This window comes from Numenius arquata, chromosome 2, assembly GCF_964106895.1.
Source record: "Numenius arquata chromosome 2, bNumArq3.hap1.1, whole genome shotgun sequence".
NCBI lineage: Eukaryota > Metazoa > Chordata > Aves > Charadriiformes > Scolopacidae > Numenius > Numenius arquata.
In genome coordinates this window covers 83091145-83110049 of record NC_133577.1, presented here as the reverse complement: position 1 = coordinate 83110049, position 18905 = coordinate 83091145, and the positions used below count along the sequence as shown (strand labels likewise).

Genomic DNA, 18905 nt, shown 5'->3' with positions numbered 1-18905 from the left:
GTCAATGTTCTGTAATTCTCAGCCTTCAGAGCATCAAAGAAATTTAAAGAAATGGTTCGAGTTGAGGCATTTGGCAAAATAATGAGGTGAAAGGCTTTCAAAGTTTTCTGGAGGAAAAAAACAGTAATTGGACATAATTCTTAAAATCTTCATTTAAGCATTACTAAATAAAAATGTTGTGTTTCCATTTCAGGGTTAGTGAAATGTCAACAAGAGAAAATAGTGGTATAAAAATCAAAGAGCTGTGTTTTGGTTGCTCTCAGAACATAAGGAGTTTATTTATTTAAAAATCTGTGACACTGGCACATAAGATGTTCGCTTTAAATAGCTTGCCAGGTGTCGTTTTTTTTCTTTTTTCCTTTTCAGCTGTACTCATATGATAAATTAATTTTGCTAGAAATACACCGCCAATTCAGCACAGGTCTTTTAACAATTCATCTCCTTACCTGGCATACTCTTGCCCCCTTAGAACAGCCCAAGGAACTGATCCTGAAAATGCCCAAGGAGATTAAAAGATAAGCTTCTATTGATTGCTGAAGATTAACTGTCAGCAGCGTAACTGATCAGTCGTTTGGGGAATTTCATTGTTATTGCTGCATCTCTTCCATCAGCCAGCCCAAAGGGATTTCATTAACATCTCACTAGTACCTCTGACTAAGTAGGAATTTTGACTAGATTGTGAAAGCTTCTAGAAATAATCTATTTTGAAGTGTTAAGCATATAAATGCAAATTGAGTGGAAACAGCTGTTATTTACATTCTCTGGGTACAGGATTCCACTCCCTGATGGACAGAAAAATAAATGCCATTGAAAGAACATGAAGAAATTGGAAAAATACGGATCTAGTAAAAATATATGCAATGGACCACATTGTTATGGTGGCAAATCTGTGAAGCTATACCAATTTATACCATCAGGCAGCCCACCTGCCAGAAGGACTTGAAGAGCTTCACGTATTTCTTGGAGAAAGGCAGGGGGTTGAAGGAATGAACACGCTGAAAACAAAAGCATATGAACAAATTAATGTTTCAGCCTTTTATGCAATGGCTAACAGAGGGCCAGGCGTTTTTCAGAAATTGTGTCACAGAACAAAGCCCCCATTCACAACAAGATTTTGCTATGGACTTCTGTTAGTTTGAGATTATGTTTTGGAAAAATTACAAAAGCTCCTGAAAAATGTAAGTAGCATATTCTAGACCAGTGTGCCTGCAAGTGGAGGGCTGTGCTGGAGGGAAAAGAAAGCACAGTGTGAAAGCTCCCCCCTTCAATGAACCCAGGCTTTACCTTTGTGTCAGCCTGGCAGAGGCCCTCCTGCACGTCCTCTGTACATGTGCCCCCTTCACTTACCTGCAGGAGATCCCCACTACCGCGTGTTCCACTGGAAAACTCATGCTCCCTCCCGCCATGGCTACTTCTTTCTGTAACATCACTGGCAACCACCTAGAGTAAAGCGACCAGTAACAGACTGTCCTCAGAAAAGGTGAGGCACATTTAAAAACGTACACAAAACATGGCTGCTAATTTCCTTTGGACCAAACCCACTCAGTCAAATCAGCATTAGGAACCTGGACTGGGGAATTAAAGGTGGGATTGTTCTGCTGGGTTTTCCTTATAGAAGGGAAAAGAAGATGACACAACCAACACAGCTAAAGCTCAAGCAGCACAGAAACACTTGATTCTCAGAGCCTGTAGAGTGATTCTATGATTCTATGATTAGTTCTGTTTGATTTGGGATTGCTCTGTGTCTGCCAGCACATAAAATCTGTCCTAACACAGGCAAACGTGGGACAGGAATTTCATTCTTATTCCATTTTAGACACAGACTCCTGCCTGCCATTCTGTCTTATGCAAACGATACATCCGATGGCTAAATGCATCCTTCAGCTCCTTTTCAGAACAGAGACTGATCTACAGCAGCAGGTTTTGCAGCTCCTTTCCGTCTAGCATGATGTGGCCTGAAATGTCGGGGAAAAATTCTGCTATGCCTCAGGCATCTTTCTGGATCAAATTTATTCCCAGAGGGATAATTTATCAGAGAAGTGAGCTCTGAAGAGAATGCTAAAAATAGTGTTAAAATTTTGAAATACAGGGCAATGGCACTGGAAGTCAGAAAAGATGTCTAGCCCAAACTCACACTTTATAAAAGGCTCTGTGTATTTTGTAATAATTATGGATATTATTTCCCCTCCCCCATTCACTTATGAAGACAGAGAAATAATAAACTTCAGCAAATCCGAATTTGGTTACACAGAGCCATCTGTTAATTCTGGTATATGGCAGTAGAGGGCATCTAAGGACTTCAAGTCACATATGGTAAGGGATTAAAATCAGATGGCTGAAGGAGTTACTACTCTCATCCTCAACCATTCACCCCACCCCGTGACAGAATTTGCCATCTCACGACCAAACCAGCTCATGAAGCTGCTCCTGAATGACCGCAGTTCTGAGCCACGCTGAAACTGGGGTGGATCTTAACTCACCAGACTGAAAGCCGGAGTTGTTTAGGAGGAGATGCGCGAGTTAATTTCTCACCCCTGCTGCAGGCAGCGCTCTGCCAGAGCCATGGCAAGGGTGGTTCAGGTACAGTATAAGGGGAGACAGTAACTGCCTCGAGCAGTCTATACAATTTTATCTAGTACTGTATGAGCTTTAATTTCTACATGCCTGGCAAAACTGCTTACAGGAGGGGCAAGCAATCCTGGGAATGGGCAGGCAGAACCAAGAAAAGGCGAGCTGTGGACCAATGCTCTTTCCTTAACCAGGAAGAGTAGCCCTGTGTCTGTTTCCTCTGTTGAGCCCAAAAAATGCCAGTCTGTCTGTCTGGCCTGTATTTCAGTTTACATCCTCCCAACATGCCAATAGGTTGTAGGATGATGCCTTGAGCCTTCCTGACAAAAAAACACCCAAGCACTAATCATGATGAAGAGAGAGAAGGTAGTTGGCAGCTAGCACTGTTTTCTTGTCATCTGTTCAGCTTTGTATTCCACGTCCAGCCTCTCTTTATGCTGAAGCAGGGAAAGCAGCCATGCCTGTCTTGAGCCAAAAGAAGTCAACACGTCAGAGGCAGGTTAAGTTCATTACCTGACACTAACACTTAATGTACTAATCTGAAAAATGTATTTGATCCAAGCAGCATACAGACATACCACAGGCAGCATATTTTCAATTAACTGTAAGAAGTTTAAAATTATATGAACACATTAGTACACGTTGATTACCCTGTTATTCAAACTCCTAAATACAGCAACACATCAGGCCTTATGCTCAAGTCTATTATAGCCTTAGTCTGAAATTTAAAAGTGGCTCATGCCCAGGAAAAGGTTCTACAACTCATTTAATGATTCACAGTACTCCTGAAATGATATTCATCTGTCTGCTTTCCATGGCAGCACTTTCAATCATAAACACTTAATTGTAGGAATTCATCCTCAAGGCCAAATAGCTCTGGGTGAATTAAACCATCTTTAATAAAAGAACTAGAACAGTGATTTAGAATTAATCTTTTTCTGATGGGAGATCATTTATTCAGAGACACATAACCCAGTTTCTTCTTCATCTTCATTTTACTTTTGCACTCAAAACTCTCTCCTTCGGAGATAGCCACCGCATCACCTGTTTTAATTTTCCTTATTAGTTTCAGAACTGTCTCTTCGCCAACAAAGGAACTTTCATTACTTATGAACTGGCAGAGCCCAGGATTGCTGCCTGCATGCCGTCTGTCAGGAAAACTTTTTTCACAGACATTACTTGCTCTCTTTTACTTTGAGAAGCAGGACTCGCAACTGGCAAGAAAACTTCTCAAGCCTCCTCAAGCATAAAAGGCTTGTTTTTTCTGGCAGCATCTAGGAAGAGAATGCAAGATTTCAGAGTGCTTTCAGCTGTGCTATCTCTAGGATTTTTCTAAAACAAAGACAAGAATATACATTTCTCAAAAAATCCAGAACTTCAAAGAGGGTGGTTGTGAACGTGTGTATGTACAGGTGTATGTGTGTGTATATATCTCTCTCTCTCTACTCTCTTCCTCAGGCATAGACACGCTTTCTCAGCCAAAAAATCAAGGTAAATAAATATTACAGTCACAGCAACTTATATGGTAATCTGAATATTAAAATCCATAGCATATATTCTCCTAGTAGTTGTTTAAAATGACTGCTATCAAAATGGTTCTTGCACGTAGTCTTTTTTTCTATCGTATTCATAAAAAGGAAGCATGATACGGAAGAAAATGCTGTCAAAGCATGTAAATTTACCAATTATCCTCGGGTAACTTTCAGCAATATTTAGCTAGTTCTAGTCAGAGGGAAATTGCATAGTTCACAGAATAGCAGGGGCAGAACAGAATTCTGCTCACTGGTTATTACAAAGCCTAACAGTATAAGGTAAAAACTGCTGTGTAAATTATCTTTTTTATACTTTGTACCTTGTGTCGCCACATTCCACTTTTCCTTAACAAGTCCAGCAAAATTATTTTTACGTTTTGGGTTTGTTTTTTTTTTTACTTTGAACTGTAAATAGTAAATTAGAGAAACTATAAAAGCACTACGTTTAATGCTTTTAATTGAAGATCCTAAGTATGGCTAAATAACTTCTTACTCAATGCAGTTGAGGCCTTTAGATGCTACTGTAAGTTTTAAATAGTATAAAGCATATGACAAGATGACAGACGGATTTAAATGCCGTCTTTTTCTGGTCAGAGTTTCATGCTTGCCAGTGATTATCCATCTACCTATCCACTGAACTGAAGGAAATGATCCTTCTTTTTTTTTCGACCGTCCCTGAAAGAAAATAATCTGGATGTTATTTCAAAGTACTGCTCTCATAGGGCTATCTCTTGATGGTTTGCTTTCAAATTACAACTGCTGGTTTTCTTTTAGAACACCACTGATTCATAGATATTATTCACTGAATTTTTGAATATTCTCTTTTACCAAATGTATTTTCTCAAGAAAGATAAAGCATTCACATCTGAATAGACAAAAATGGCAGGAAATAAGGTGGCAGCTGGTTAAGAGTAAAATTGTTTGGTATACATCATAATTTATTTCATCAAAACATTCTGTTCCTTGGGAAGCTGGAAAAAGGGAAGTGATCCCATTTATGAAAATACTTTACTTCTCTCTGCTGTATTTATTATGGTTTAGGAACTCTGTGAAACAAGCAAACCTTCCTCCTGACTGCTGAGTGAGAAATTCTCTAAGGGCTCACACTGTGGACCTTGTTTGTGGTGCAGAGCTACAATTAACTTGTTCTAATTTGCTTGAAATAAAAGCTCAATATTCATATTTCTTTGTCTGAGAACCAGACGTGCTGCCTGATCACTGTAATCACAGGACAGGGAGGAACCATGGCAGTAATACATTGTTATTTAGATCAGTTCAGGTAAACAGTTGTCAAAATATGGTCAATAAATGGACTTATGTGATAAGCAATAGCTGGCCTTTTAACTAAAGCAGATTTTATCTGATCAAATGGTATGTCATGGATAATGGATATTCTGTGCTGCATCTTTGGGAAGAGAGGATGCAGAGAGCAAGTAAAGGCCCCTTGTATTCTTTCAGGTAGCTAGATAAATCTAGCTAAAGAAATCAGTAAACCTTTTCAGCAAATCAAAGCAAATTTAGCAAAAGCAGCTGAGCCAAAAATTCATTACCCCCTCCTCCACTCACGTCATATTATATAAATAAATCAGCGTGCTAGCTCTCCAGTAAATTTGGCATACTTTTCAGGAACAAAGTGAAAAGCATTTCTAGCAACAGGCACTTCAGGCAATTGTAAAAACGTTGCTGCTTCCTTCCTTGGTCATGAAAGGGATTTTTGCCTAAAAGAAAAATAAAAAGTAAATCTACTCGTCCCTCCCCTTCTTTTTTTGAGCACACACATCTGAAAACAAGTCAGAAACATAATAAATTCTGCTTGTGATTTTCAAGAACTCTTAATGTTCATGTTTTCGCTACTAGTATAAATCTCGATTAAAAATATCTAATATATGGATGATATATTACCCAAACCAAAACATTCATGCACAGAAGAAAGTATCTGAAAAAGAAATCAGAGATTCCGTAAGTTTGTGCCTTTCATCTCCAGTTGGATGGTACGCCTCTAAAACTGGCTCAGAAGAATTCGTAACTGTATACATACAGACAATATCTGTCCCAGAATTGTTACCCCAAAACACACAGACTAAAAATAAATAAAGCACTTGGCTTGAATTGTACTTACAAATTTTAAATCCCTATTTGTATAAACTGATTTTCTCTTCATATTAGTGACTCTGTTTCGAAGAATTACTGTTTGTTTAAAAAAACTTTTTTTGTTTACTTGATGGAAAGCTAAGTTTTCAGAATCTGAGATCTCCGTGCTGCTTCTTTTCTTTCTCCATTTCACATCTTTCTCCTACTCCATTCTAATTTTTTATATAGTAAAACACTTAAGGCAGACCAAGTATGTATTAAACATCCTAATGCTAAAGAAGCTAAAAAGTAGCTTAAAGTAGTTTAATGCACCACATGTGGCCCATAATCCCCAAAGTAATTTAATTTAATCACCTTTTCTTACACTTAAAAATTATTTTTTTCTCCCCTGTGACTGTGTGAAAGACTCACGCAGACAGAGGAGAAAACCAGCTAACTAACATTGTTGAAAGAAACAGTGAAATACTAACTTATTCCACCGAGCCTATAGTACTTACGGAAGTCTCATACCAGAGAATAAAGGTAACTGTGAACCGAAGTACTCTTATGAGGTGCCAAAAGTGTCATTTAAAGATCGATTTGCAGTTTTTAAGTTTGAATTTCATTACTCTTGTAAATTTATCAGATCTTTAGTACTATTTTTAAAAGACATTAACTTCTCATGAAAAAAATTGACAGAACTCTGTTTAGGAAAGTTCCTGCTGATATACTGCCTATTTTATTTTAATTCTGCCTTTTTCATAACAATACCTGAAGTTTTAAGTAACAAATATTTATTACATTCTTCTGTTCTTGTTTCTCATTCACCACATAAATCATGGTCTTCCTCTCTCTGCCTTTATAGCAGCCAGCTGTGGTTTTAGAAACAAATTATTATGACTTCAAGTGACGAATAAACAGTAGAAGCAAAGGAAGTCTTGAGATACTATCCACATAAAAATGCCATTAATAAATAACACAGGGAAAGAGAACTACAGCAAAGCTGTAAAAAAGCGGCTCTGTATCTAGACAAGATGCATTCCATTTCTCCAAGATGAAATAGTGAACTTTGAGGGAATAGCCCTAATCTGAACACTATTGTATCAAAATCACATATTTTTGAGCAAAAGCTCGGTGTCTGCATATACATATAGGGAATTACTTTAGTAATAAAAATAGATCTGTATTCCTTTTTTTTTTTTTCCTCTTCTGAGCATAATGAAGCCAGTGCAATTCTGAAAAAGTAAATTAGATTTTACGCAAGCTCTCACACCACCAGTAGCAGAACTGTCAACTAAATTTCAAAGGACACAGACATATTCTCTCTCCTCTTCACATCTACCCAATGAAAAATTTGTAGGGATTCCACAAGAGTCACTGGAGGCTGAATCTGAGACTATCCGAACTGCACGGATGAAAACAGGCACAAGAATGATCTTCAAGACCTAAATTGTTTTAAATCATTTCTGAGAATGCTTAAGTAAGAAAGCCAATGTTTGTTCCTCAAACCTAATTTCAAATCTGCGGTGCTGTCAGTGATTAAAACCACCTTTTTTCTTAAACTGAATAAATTAAATTCAAAAGCACCTAGGCATTACAAACAGATGAAACCATACTGACCAATTCACTTAACAAAGTAATTTTTTCCCCCTCAGATGAATCCACTTTTATTACTAAATACAGAATTTATTTTTTAAGAGAACTATTAACTCTACATGCTCTTCACCTTACATTTAAAAATTCTAAATATCTATTACAGAAGCCGTCAGGAGCTGTCTTCCACGGTCTCTTTTTTTTTTTTTTTTTTTTTGAGAAAGAAACGTTGAATTTCGGGAGTTACTGGGGTCTACGACCCAAGACGGGGGTGTCCCTGTGGGAGCTCTCTGTGGTGCAGGGGAGCCGGTGCTGCCCCGCTCCCTCAGCCAGACCGTCCAGCCTAATACATATTCATTTATCTCTTTGATAACAAAGGCTTCCCTCCACCCCCTCCTCCCCGATTTTTAAAGAGATTATTTTCTATCATTTTATTTTTTTTTCCCTGAGGACTTTAAAAAGGCACCCCTTAATCCTTCTCCCGTCAAACCCGAAAAATACTCTCTCCCAAACGCCGCTGTGCAATTTGCAGGGAGCCCTGACCTACTGCCGGGGCAGGGGTGAGACTAATACGGCTACTTTTGCTTTGTTTCCCGTCTTTTCTTTCCTTTTTTTTTTTTTTTTTTTTTTTTTGTTGTGTATGTGTCTTTCTAAAGTCGGCCCGGGCAGCGGCGGAAGGCGGCTAGTTTACCGACCAGCACCCGCGGAGCAATCAATCATCTTTGCGTCGAAAACCAGCTTCGGGTTTATTAAAAAAAAAAAAAAAATTAAAATAATTAAAAAAAAAATCGCGGAGGGGAAGAGGGGGGGGGAGAAGGAGCGGCGCGCGCATCGGAGGGTAATGGCTGTTTGTAGCAACGAGGTATTTAGCGCCGGAGGGTGAAGGGGGGTGGAGACCAGGGTGGGGTGTCCCAGGAGCTTCGGCTGCCGCAAGTCCCTGGCACGCAGCTCCTGGCACCGGCCCCTGACGCGCTCCTCGGCCCTGAGGGCGGGCCCCGCCACCGCCACAACCCGTGCTCAGGTGCCCACGGCCGCCGGGGCAGGCCGGCAGCCCCTTGCCCTCACCCCGCGGCTACAGGCGCCGGAGCAGACCGACAGCCCCTCACCCCGGAGGAGACCGGGGAGGGTGGGGAGGGAATGGCGTTCCCGCGCTCGCCCGGTTACCTCAGGAGGTGCCGCGCGGCCCGCGCGCGGGCGGCCGTTGGAGCCCGCCGGTGGGGCCGTGCCTCGCGGGGCGGCGCGCGCCGCCCCGCGAAGCACGGCCCCGCCGGCGGGCTCCAACGGCCGCCCGCGCGCCGGTACCTCAGCGGTCCCGGCCACTGACCTGTTCGCCGCCGCGGCTCCGCAGGCGGAGGTGAAGGGGGCGGTGGCGGCGGGGAAAGAGGGGCGGGGGGAGCCCGGGGAGGGGAGGGTTAGGCGAGCGCTGCCCCGGCGTGACAGGGGCGGCGGCTCGGTGCGTCGGCCGGCGGGCTGGCCGCGATCGCGGTGGAGGCGCCGGAGCGGGTCCTGTCACATGATGCGGTTCCTGGAAAGTTCCTGGAAAGCAGCCTTTGTATGTAGCCATCCCGGGAAGGCGGGGGGTGGGGGTTGTGGAGGGGGAGAGCGGCGGGGGGAGGATGCCCTCGCCTCGCAATCAAAGGCGAACAGACCGCCCGCGCCGGGGAGAGGAGGGGGAAGAGGAGAAGGGGGGTGGGGGGGAGTGCAGTGGAGGGTGTTGTTTCCCCAGGAGCACCATCCTCCTCAGGCAGCGGCAGCCTGTCTGTCTGCCCGAGCGCAGCCCCGACGCTTCTTCCCCGGCCTCCCCGTATCAACCCCCCCCTCGACGCCGCCGGGAGCGAGAACAACCTGATCCCCCCACACCTCCAGGCGGCGGCAGCGGCGGCCCCAGCCCCGTCCCGCCGACCTCGGGTGAGTCCCGTCGCCGTCCCCCTGCGCCCCGCCGCTCCTCGAGAGCGGAGAGCCCGCCGCCCTGCCCCTGGGACGGAGCTGCCGACAGGCTGGATGGAGGCTCCCCCGACGCCGGAGGCAGGCTGCTCCGGCGCTCCTCGTCCCTGCCGGGGGACGCTCCGCCGCAGCTAGCTGCCACCGCCTCGCAAACCCTCCGTCCTCACCAAGCTCCCTTCGCAACGGGTCGCGCCCGGACACCCCCGGCAAGGCTGCTTCCACCTGTGCCGGGGCTCTGCGGCCCGCGTCCCCGCGCCCGCCGCCGCTCTGGTGACAGGCGCACCTGCGCCCGGTGCCCGAGCCGGCGGCGGGAGGTCTGGCGCGGGGGAGATGGGGACGGGGACGGGCTTTGCTGGGTGGTTGCCGGGTGGTTGCTTGCATATGTTGCGATAGAAACCCGGCAGAGCAACCTATCGGCTGCCAATAAAGTTTAATTTGGAAAAGTTTCTGAGCGCCACCGCGGCACTTGTGACGGGAGGAGCCATCTCGGCATAACCCCTCACCTGCGGCTGCTGCCCACCCGGGAGTAGAGACTCTGCCCGCTTCGCAAGCACCGGTGGGGGTCCCAGTTTTCCCCCTGAGCCTCCTCCCCGGCCAAGCCGGCTCGGCTCTCCCTCGCTAGTGCTGCCCGGCTTCGTGTCACTCCCACCGGCGTGACAGTGGGACAGCGAAAGGCTGGTTTTGTCCCTCCCGTCCCTATCCAGCCGAGCGGAAAGATAATTTTTTATAGTATCAGCATTTAATGGAACGGAAAAAGCACGTTTCCTGCCCCGTGCTAAATATATCGCGCCCTCCGCTGCGCTGCCCCTTCCCGTGCCCAAGCGGCGACCGAGCCCCGGCAGCCGGCGTTGTCCGCGCACCCGCCCCGCAGCCCCCCGGGCCCGCCGCGGCCCCGGAGAGGCTCGTTCCCACCCCGGGAGTGCGGCCCACGCCGGGCTCCCGTTCCTAGAGGTACGACTTCGCGTATGACCTTACTGAAAGGCTTCCCAGTGCCGTGCCGTTCCTACGCACCGTGGCGTGCAACCCGGGTGGCGCCGGGGCTGCGACCTGCCCCGCTCCCCGGTTACCCCTTCCCACTGGCACCTTTACTTGCTCGGCTCTCCCCCGCGACCTCCTCCCTTTCCAAACGCCCTTTCCCCAGCGCTGCCGGCCGGGCTCGCCTACCGCGGCGGAGGGAGCAGCGCATCAGCGGGTTTACTCTTGCGATGAAGCGAGCCCACCTTCGCGGGCCGCCGCCTCCGCCTCGTCCCCGGCGGAGGGGAGCCGGGGGTAGGCTGGGCAGCGGGGAGGAGATGTCCCTCCCCCGCTCCGCCGGGAGGTGATCTCTCGCCTCGGGTCCCTCCTCTGGATGCTGGGAAGTTCCGAAGCGGGAGCGCCAGAAACGCACGGGCTGCGTCGGGAGCGCCTCTCGCAGGGCTCGCCGCTAACCACGCTCTCTCTCCGCTCGCAGGCGGCGCCCGGGCCGGGGACCGGGGCCATGCACCCGGCGCGGCGCTGAGCACCGCGGCGGCGGCGGCGAAGCGGAGCCCTCTCCCCGCCGGCAGCCCTCGACCTGCGTGCGAGCGGGGCCGCGCCCGCCGCCGCCGTCGCCCCCCATGACCCTGCGCTCCGCCGAGTCCCTGGAGAGCGCCGAGGGCTCCCGGGCGCGCTGGGGGCACCCCGAGGCGGCGGCGCCCGTTGCCGAGGAGTCCTGTGAGGCGGCGCAGCTGGCCGCGGCTATGGAGGAGCTGCGGCGGGCAGGTAAGACCGGGCGGCCGGGCGGGAAGAGGGGAGCGCCCGGGGCGGTGGCGGTCGCCGGAGTGTCCAGCTCGCTGCCGCCCGCCGCGCCGCTGTCCCGGGGGAGGCGGAGCGGTGCGGCGGGGAGCCCCGCCGGGCCGGGAGGGGGAGCGTGTGACGGGGCGACGCTTGCCATCGCCGCCGGGCGCTGTGGGGTCGCGGCCCCGGGGCGGCGAGGGACAGCGGCGGTTCCGACCTTCCGCGGGCTCCGGCGGTCGAAGCGAAAGCACCGCCCGCGGCGGCAGCCCGGGATCGCCGGCCGGGCGAGGACCGGGCGCTGCCGCCGGCCGGGGCGGCCGCGGCGTGGGGAGCGGGCGGCGGCGCCACCGCATCCCCTGGGCCCCGCGTACCTGCGCTTTGCTCGCTGGCGTGGCGGTGGCTTGCCCGGCTCCGCAGGGCGCGGGGCTTTTCCGCGGGCGGAGGGAAGGGCTTTTATCTTCATCGCCTCCCCGCTAGGACCGCAGCCGCACCGCCGAAGTTGTTTTCTTACCCCTCTCTGCTTCTGATTGCTAAACGAAGCTCATTTCAACAACAGCCTGCTACGGGTTCACAAAAGCGGGCTTTTTGCGGGCTGCCACCGTGTGCCGTGCGGACGCAGCGGGCGTGTGCGCAGCGCGGAGCCGCGGTGCGCGTCCCCGCTACCTTACGGGCGGTCCGGGGGTCTGCGGCTTCGGCGTTAGCCTCGCAGGACGCTGCAGGAAAGTTTGTGCGTGTGTATGCACAGATATGAAAGTAAACAGTGACCTGGAAGGCTCTGTCAAAACGAGACGCATTGTAAAGCAAATGAATTTAAATAGCAAATAAAAATTTACAATGCCTGCAGGACTGTATCTTTCAAACAGCAAAGGAAATGGGTTATTACGAGCATATCAACCAAAGAGCAGCTTTTTAAAAAAAAAAAAAAAAAAACAAGCAACAAACAAGCAGGAACAAACAAAACCCTTCTTTGTCTCCTCTTTTAACAGGGTGGTACTGGGGCAACATGACTGTTGCTGAAGCCAAAGAGAGATTACAGGATGCCCCTGAGGGGACCTTCTTGGTTAGGGATAGTTCACATTCAGAGTATCTACTGACTATTTCTGTAAAAACATCAGCAGGACCGACTAATCTACGTATAGAATATCAAGATGGCAAGTTTAGACTGGACTCTATCACCTGTGTCAGATCTAGACTTAAACAGTTCAACAGTGTTGTGCATTTGATTGAGTACTATGTTCTTATGTGCAAGGACAGAACCGAAACACCTTCAAATGGAACAGTTCATCTTTACTTGAACAAACCTCTCTATACGTCTGCTCCGTCTCTGCAACACCGCTGCAGAATAACTATAAACAAATGTACAAATCAGATCTGGGAGCTGCCATTACCAACAAGACTAAAAGAGTACTTGAAAGAGTACCAATACCAGGTATAAATGTCTTTTCTAAATGCCTCTAATGTAGAGTAACTTCTAAATGCAATTTTTAAAATCAGCCAAAGAACTGAGTAACCAGTTGTACAACTCGGCATGGAATTCACTATCAAAACAGTGGCAGTTCTGGGGGAAAGGTTTTTATTTCAGATGCCACAAAGGGAGACTTTATGTAGAATAATCCCAGCTTGCATCCTCGGGGGATCAACAAGGTGGCATGCTATTCTTGTGAGGAGAGAGAAGCCAGGAATCTGTCCAGATTGTATTGTTTTGTCAATGGCATAAAATACTGCACTATCAAATGCTAACTGAAGCAGTGGGACCGGGAGAGACTACAGAATTGGTCAGATGTATGAGAGTGCATAAGTATCTCAGTTGTCTGATTCTGAGATTAATTTGGTGCTGGTGTTCGTATAATCCTGAAAGCTTAACTAGATCACACTGTGATAATCTTGCCAAAGTTATGCAACTAATCAAATCCAGTCAAAAAAGTGATCATCTATTCAGTTTTTATTGAACTATAATTCTTGTGCTTTTCTGCAAGCAAAGGAGTACTGTAAGTAATCAGAATAAAACATTGTTTTTCAAAGTTCTCTAAAAACTGACCTTAAGGAGAAATGCCACATCTTTCATAGGAACCCAGTATGTTGCTGATTATACCAGATTGGTATCCCAGAATCTTTGTTAACATTTTAACATCTTCCCAGTGGTGATATATCCATGTTATTACTATTAAGCCTCTTTTGGTTGAGGCTTTAGGACTGTATGCTGCAGACTTGCAGTTGCTGAGTTCCAATGTCAAAGCATGGATATCAGCAGTTACAGCTGTCTTCTACAGTGTAGAATGTTTTCTTCGGCTTGTTTCCCAAAATGTGGGGAAATATGGATTTGGGGGTCTTTTTGGAGGGGGTTGTTTGGGTTTTTTTTCTTTTTTTTTTTTTTTTTTTTTCCCTTCTGATTCATTATTGTAGCTATCAGACTATTACTCAATAAAGTAAATCAAATTGCACAACAATCTCCCAATCTTTGTATGTATGGATTTGCTGCTGTTCAGGAAACAGTGATCTTATGAACCTATATAATTTCCCAGCTAATAACTCGAATAAATGCACATGTATCGGTGAGGATGAATACCCCCGCTTTGCCTTTGTGGTGCTGTTCCAAGGTATAGCTGGATTACATTCAGATTAGTGGCTTAGAGGCTGCCTGCTGAATTCCTCTAGTTGGGTATTAGCACAGGACATCACTTTTTCTGTTACAGCGGTCCTCCAAATGGGACAAGGGACTAAGATCCTCAGTACTCACTCCTCAGTCTAAATGTAAAGTATTTAATAGAAGAATTATCCAGGATGAGAGTAATAGGAGAGCAGTAAAGAGAGAAACAAGGACATAGATTCAACCTCAGTCAACAATTTCATAGTTTTAACTCTTTCCCTAGCTTTCTTTTTAATTAAAGCAAATAGACCTGTGTTTGAACAAGGAGGGTTGTCAAGACTTGCTGTAACCTAGTCCTGCCCAGGCTGAAATAGAAACAACATAAAATAATCTTGTTTTCCTTGTGACTTAACTGCTCTGTAAACTCTGGGGCATTGACCATCTTATTTTGTTGCATCTGGATTGCCAGTGTTAGGTGTACAGTTTTGTCATTAACATGCTGGTAGAAACGAGTAGCAGGGGCGTTGAGACGAGGAAGACACCAAGCACCCAAGGCAGAGGGGGTGGTCCCTTGGTATGGCAAATACTTGACCTATTGTTGTTCTCCCTGTGGAAAAGGTGGCTTTTCTCCCTCCTCCTCCACAGCTTCAATTCTCTCCCCATTTTTAATGTAAGCTTTAATATGGAAATGGGGTGAATTTTCTCCTGAAAAACTAGACAAAAGCTTTTGTTATGTAAGTTTTTTTCCCATGCCCTGCCAAAATGTGGCAGATTGTTGGAAGTTTTTCACATAACGCAGCCCAGAAGAGCTCTCATATTCCAGGTATGTGTTGTAATCGTGTGGTTCTCCTGTGCTTGTCATCTGTCTTGCTAGGGACTGCCACCTGAAGCTGAGAAGCTTTTCCTGTGAGCAGTGCCCGGGAAAGAGCTGTATTTCTGGGAAACCTTTTCATTCTAATGAATTTGTTTTCTTACAGTTCTTGTCTAGCTCTACCTTGAGATGAGAGAGCTGCTGTACGGAATCCTGTTAGAGTAAGGAATTGCGCTAACCGCTGCTATGTTAACCTTCTACTAGTGGGCATTTTTAGCCCAAGGTGATACTTAGCTGTGATATGCTTGGGGTATCAGAGGTGAACATGTTATGCTAAGATCCTTTAAAATAAATTCCCTTTAGGCTAGCCCCTGGCCTGGGGATTCAAAATCCCAAATACCAATGCCGGAACAAGCAGACTGAGAAGGTAAGAGCTTTGGGGTGCACTGAGACGGTCATGTTGTACCTATCAGAAATGATTTATGGCTCATTGCTGGCAGCCTGCTGTAAGCAGTCACAGGCCAGGTGTACCTCACGGCAGGGACAAGCTCTGAGGAACGACCTGGAGCAGATGCAGGGCAGGTTGCTGGGCTTTTTGTTAATGGTTCTCCAAAGCACAAGGGCAAACGGCAGGCTGAAGACAAGGAGCACTAGTAAAGTGAAAGGTGGTGATTCTTGTAAATAATAGAGTAGTTACTGTGATGTGGAATGAGGTCACCAAACGTTTAACATACTGACTTAGACTTTGCATCATTTGTATTAGTTACTGCGAGGAATTAGTAGGGTCTGTAGCTATGGTGTGCTTGAAGCAGTGAACAATATTTTGAACAGACTGGAGGGGGAACTAGTCCTCTTTGTATGAAAGCATAGTTCTTGTCCTCATTAGGATGCCAGCCCTAGGGCTGATGCATTGCACAAGTAAAACTAAACCACACTATAACTCACTGCAAGCTCAGCTTCATTCTAATGCAGCACAGAGGAATAACTTGTTCTGGTACAAAAAATCCAAGGATAGCACATTATTAGATTACAGTGGTACAAAAATCTTTCATGTAGACCCCATGAATTTTCAGGCACCATCATGTTGTCCAAACATTTTTTTAAAAGTTCCAGTGCTTTTTTTTTTTTTTCTTTACTTTATGGATGTTGCTGTGGCTGGTTCAGAGCACCAGCTTTTAAATTGCTGGCCCTTCACATTCCAAAAATGGCTTCTAACTGATACCTGTCATCTTGAATTGCTAGTAGAGAGCGTTTGGCAAAGCCAGTTTCACAGGTTCAATGCCCATGAGTCAACCAAAAATCATGATAAGGATTTTAATCCTAAGCCTTTTGTTTCATCCCATGTTTTGGTTTGGTTTTTCATTTCTGAGGCTTGAGGTTTCAGATTTTCCAGTTTATAATGTTAGTTGCTGAAAACCTCTTCATTTTAATTAAAGGAAGCTGAGAATCCCACAATCCTAAAAGTGATGCTTGAATAAAATAATAATAAAAAATAATTGCAAGATGAATGATCAAAATGGAATTGGTTACTGTATTTGGTTGAGCACTAAACCTAGCAGAAGTGTGAACTGTGGCTCCATTTTAGTTGTATTTAGTTGTATTTCGCTGCTGTTTGTACTATCACCAGAGACAGAAAATGGTCCAAGTACAAGATGGGTGGGTAGAGTGGGAATGTAACCAAGCAGCTGCACCCATTGCATTGTAATTAATTTTATTTTAATCTGATCTCATCAGTATTGTCCTGATTATATTTTATGTAACCACATTCTAGATAAACAATACATAATTACTAGCAAGAAGGAAAAATTGTTCACTAGAATATGGGGAGAGAGGGGTTTATTTTTATATCTTAAAACAATCCCAAACTTATTCATCACTTAAATCTATGGAGCTTTAGAAGAGAACAGAATCTACATACGATAGGAAGGACAGGGTTCTGTAGTTGCATGAATTCCTCTACCTTAGCCACCTCTCGTGCCTTAGCAAAGTGTTTCTGCAGGTAAATTAGCTTGTTGAAGATCATAGAAAAGCTTTATTTACTTACATGTGCTATTCAAGAACTTTTCCCTGTATTCCTGATAAAATTCCTATGGATTTTTCCTTTGGCTATAAGCTTAGGATCTAGCAGAAAGTAAGTTGAGAGGTGTCAGGGCTTTGACCTTTTAAAGCCAAAACACATGATGGAAATGGGAAGAGACACCTTTAGATGTGGGTGTCATGTCTAACAGCCATTTAAAATAAAGTAAAATAAAACTTCTGCTGACTCTGCTGTCATTAAAATAAATCTAAGTATCATATTGACTGCTAGAGGAAGTAGTGGCTTGAGGGATTCTAACAGTTGTATTACTGATTCTCAATAATTACAAGAAACTTTTGTTGAAAGGAGAATTTTTATTTTTAAAAAACTGTAGAAATAAGGGAAATGTTTAGTACGTAAGCCATAAAATTTCTGAATAGAATAACTAGAAATTACTTGAAAGGTCTGAGCTGGTTAGTGCTGTATACACAAAGGAAATGGGGATGACAAGTTACTCCGGTGTCTCAGCCTAGCTCCTGAAAACCACTCCTTTATTAGTGTTCACTTCAGCAGGTCTCAGTATTTTGCTAAGCCCTTAGCATGACTGAAAATGCCTGGAAGCAACATTCCACCGACACATAACTTCAGATCACCAAAGTCTGAGCTCTCTTTACAACAACATGGAGGTTCGCCACAGCACTGATGAAATTGGGTCATTTCTACAAATCAGTCCATGTAACTGGGAGGCAGAGTCGTTGGTGCCAGGGGCTGTGAAGGGCATCGTTGCCGGACATTGCTGGTCGTTATTTGGTGGCTGAGAAGGGACAAAAGGGAAAGAACATGGAAAAGCCAGCAGCTCCTGTGAGAGGTGGCACTTCTCACACAGTGTATCAAATAACTAACCATGTGCTGAAAGGTCCAGGGGAGTAACTAGTATCAGCACAGTTTGAAACCACATATAAGCAAAACCTGGCTAGAAAACTGAACTTTAGGAGAAAAATTAAGCTTACAGCAAAATCAGTCTGTCCTGGTCCCAAGGTTGTCAAGGAGGGGAGAACTAATCAGGTTATCAGGTTATCTCCAGGACTTTGAAGTAGCCAGTGCCTCTGAGAAAGTCTAGGGAAATGTAAAAACGTATCACCATAATTATGGTGTTTAATGTCCCTGATAAATTGTGGATTTTATTCTATTTAAAAAAAAAAAAAGATTGCACCTGTTCTGGTTTGTTTGTTTGTTTGTTTTTTCTTCCAGAGTTGGAGCCACTAACTCTCCAGGAACTGAAATACCAAAATAATACAATTACTTTCTATGATATTAAGGAGTAAAAAAAATGCAGGAGCAAAAGCTATTTACGTTAGCATAAGAAACAAGCTGAGATTTAATAGGAAAAAGTTCAAACAGATAATACCCAGGAAAAGTTAAGTGCCGAGTGCTTCGAAGAACAAATTACATTAAAAAAAAATCCCCAGATTCAATGTGACTGCCTTAATTTTTCTTTCACTTGGCGGGCAGGGTTTATGTAAGTACACCCGTTTGTTTACAGTCAAATTGTTCTATAATTGATGTTTCATAGCTGAGGATTGCAACTGAGGTACGTTAAACATAAGAAAAGATTCAAAGCCCGGTGCAAATTCTTCATTTGACTTTATTGAGGTTATTTGAATCAGGCTTGATAACAAGAATTATATAAACAGTTGTAAGACTGATATCTGAAGGCTGTAAAATAACTTTTCAAAACGTTTTGTTTACCATTCAATTGAAACTCTTTAGGTTGCAGCCCTGAAATAGGATCTGTTCAGCTGAATCTCTGAACCCACACTCAGTTTGTCCCAGGGGGAATCTCCAAATTGGAGGGATCGCTCCGGACACCAATGTTACACACATCATACATTTGCTTTTTTCTTACCCAGTGTGCTGCTCATTGACACAGTCTGGAGGGTGGAATAAATTGTGGATCAACTGTTACTGTTTAAGGGATTTTTAGCTGGTTCACTTTCTTTTAGGAAGAGCAATATTAAGCAAGATTGA

General features: G+C 45.2%; 1 protein-coding gene across 1 annotated transcript; it reads left to right on the top strand.

Moving 5' to 3' along the window:
- The first annotated feature begins 11302 nt into the window (after positions 1–11302).
- On the top strand, positions 11303–12897 carry SOCS2 (suppressor of cytokine signaling 2). Its single transcript, XM_074169096.1, has 2 exons — positions 11303–11447; positions 12449–12897. The coding sequence occupies exons 1-2, from the start codon at positions 11303–11305 to the stop codon at positions 12895–12897; spliced, it is 594 nt and encodes a 197-aa protein (XP_074025197.1).
- The last annotated feature ends 6008 nt before the right edge of the window (positions 12898–18905 follow it).

Bases quoted from the DNA above. Each gene is read 5' to 3' on its own strand.
- SOCS2 (XM_074169096.1), top strand. From the start codon at position 11,303: ATGACCCTGCGCTCCGCCGAGTCCCTGGAGAGCGCCGAGGGCTCCCGG. The intron at 11,448-12,448 runs GTAAGACCGGGC...CTCTTTTAACAG, and splicing joins GGAGGAGCTGCGGCGGGCAG to GGTGGTACTGGGGCAACATG.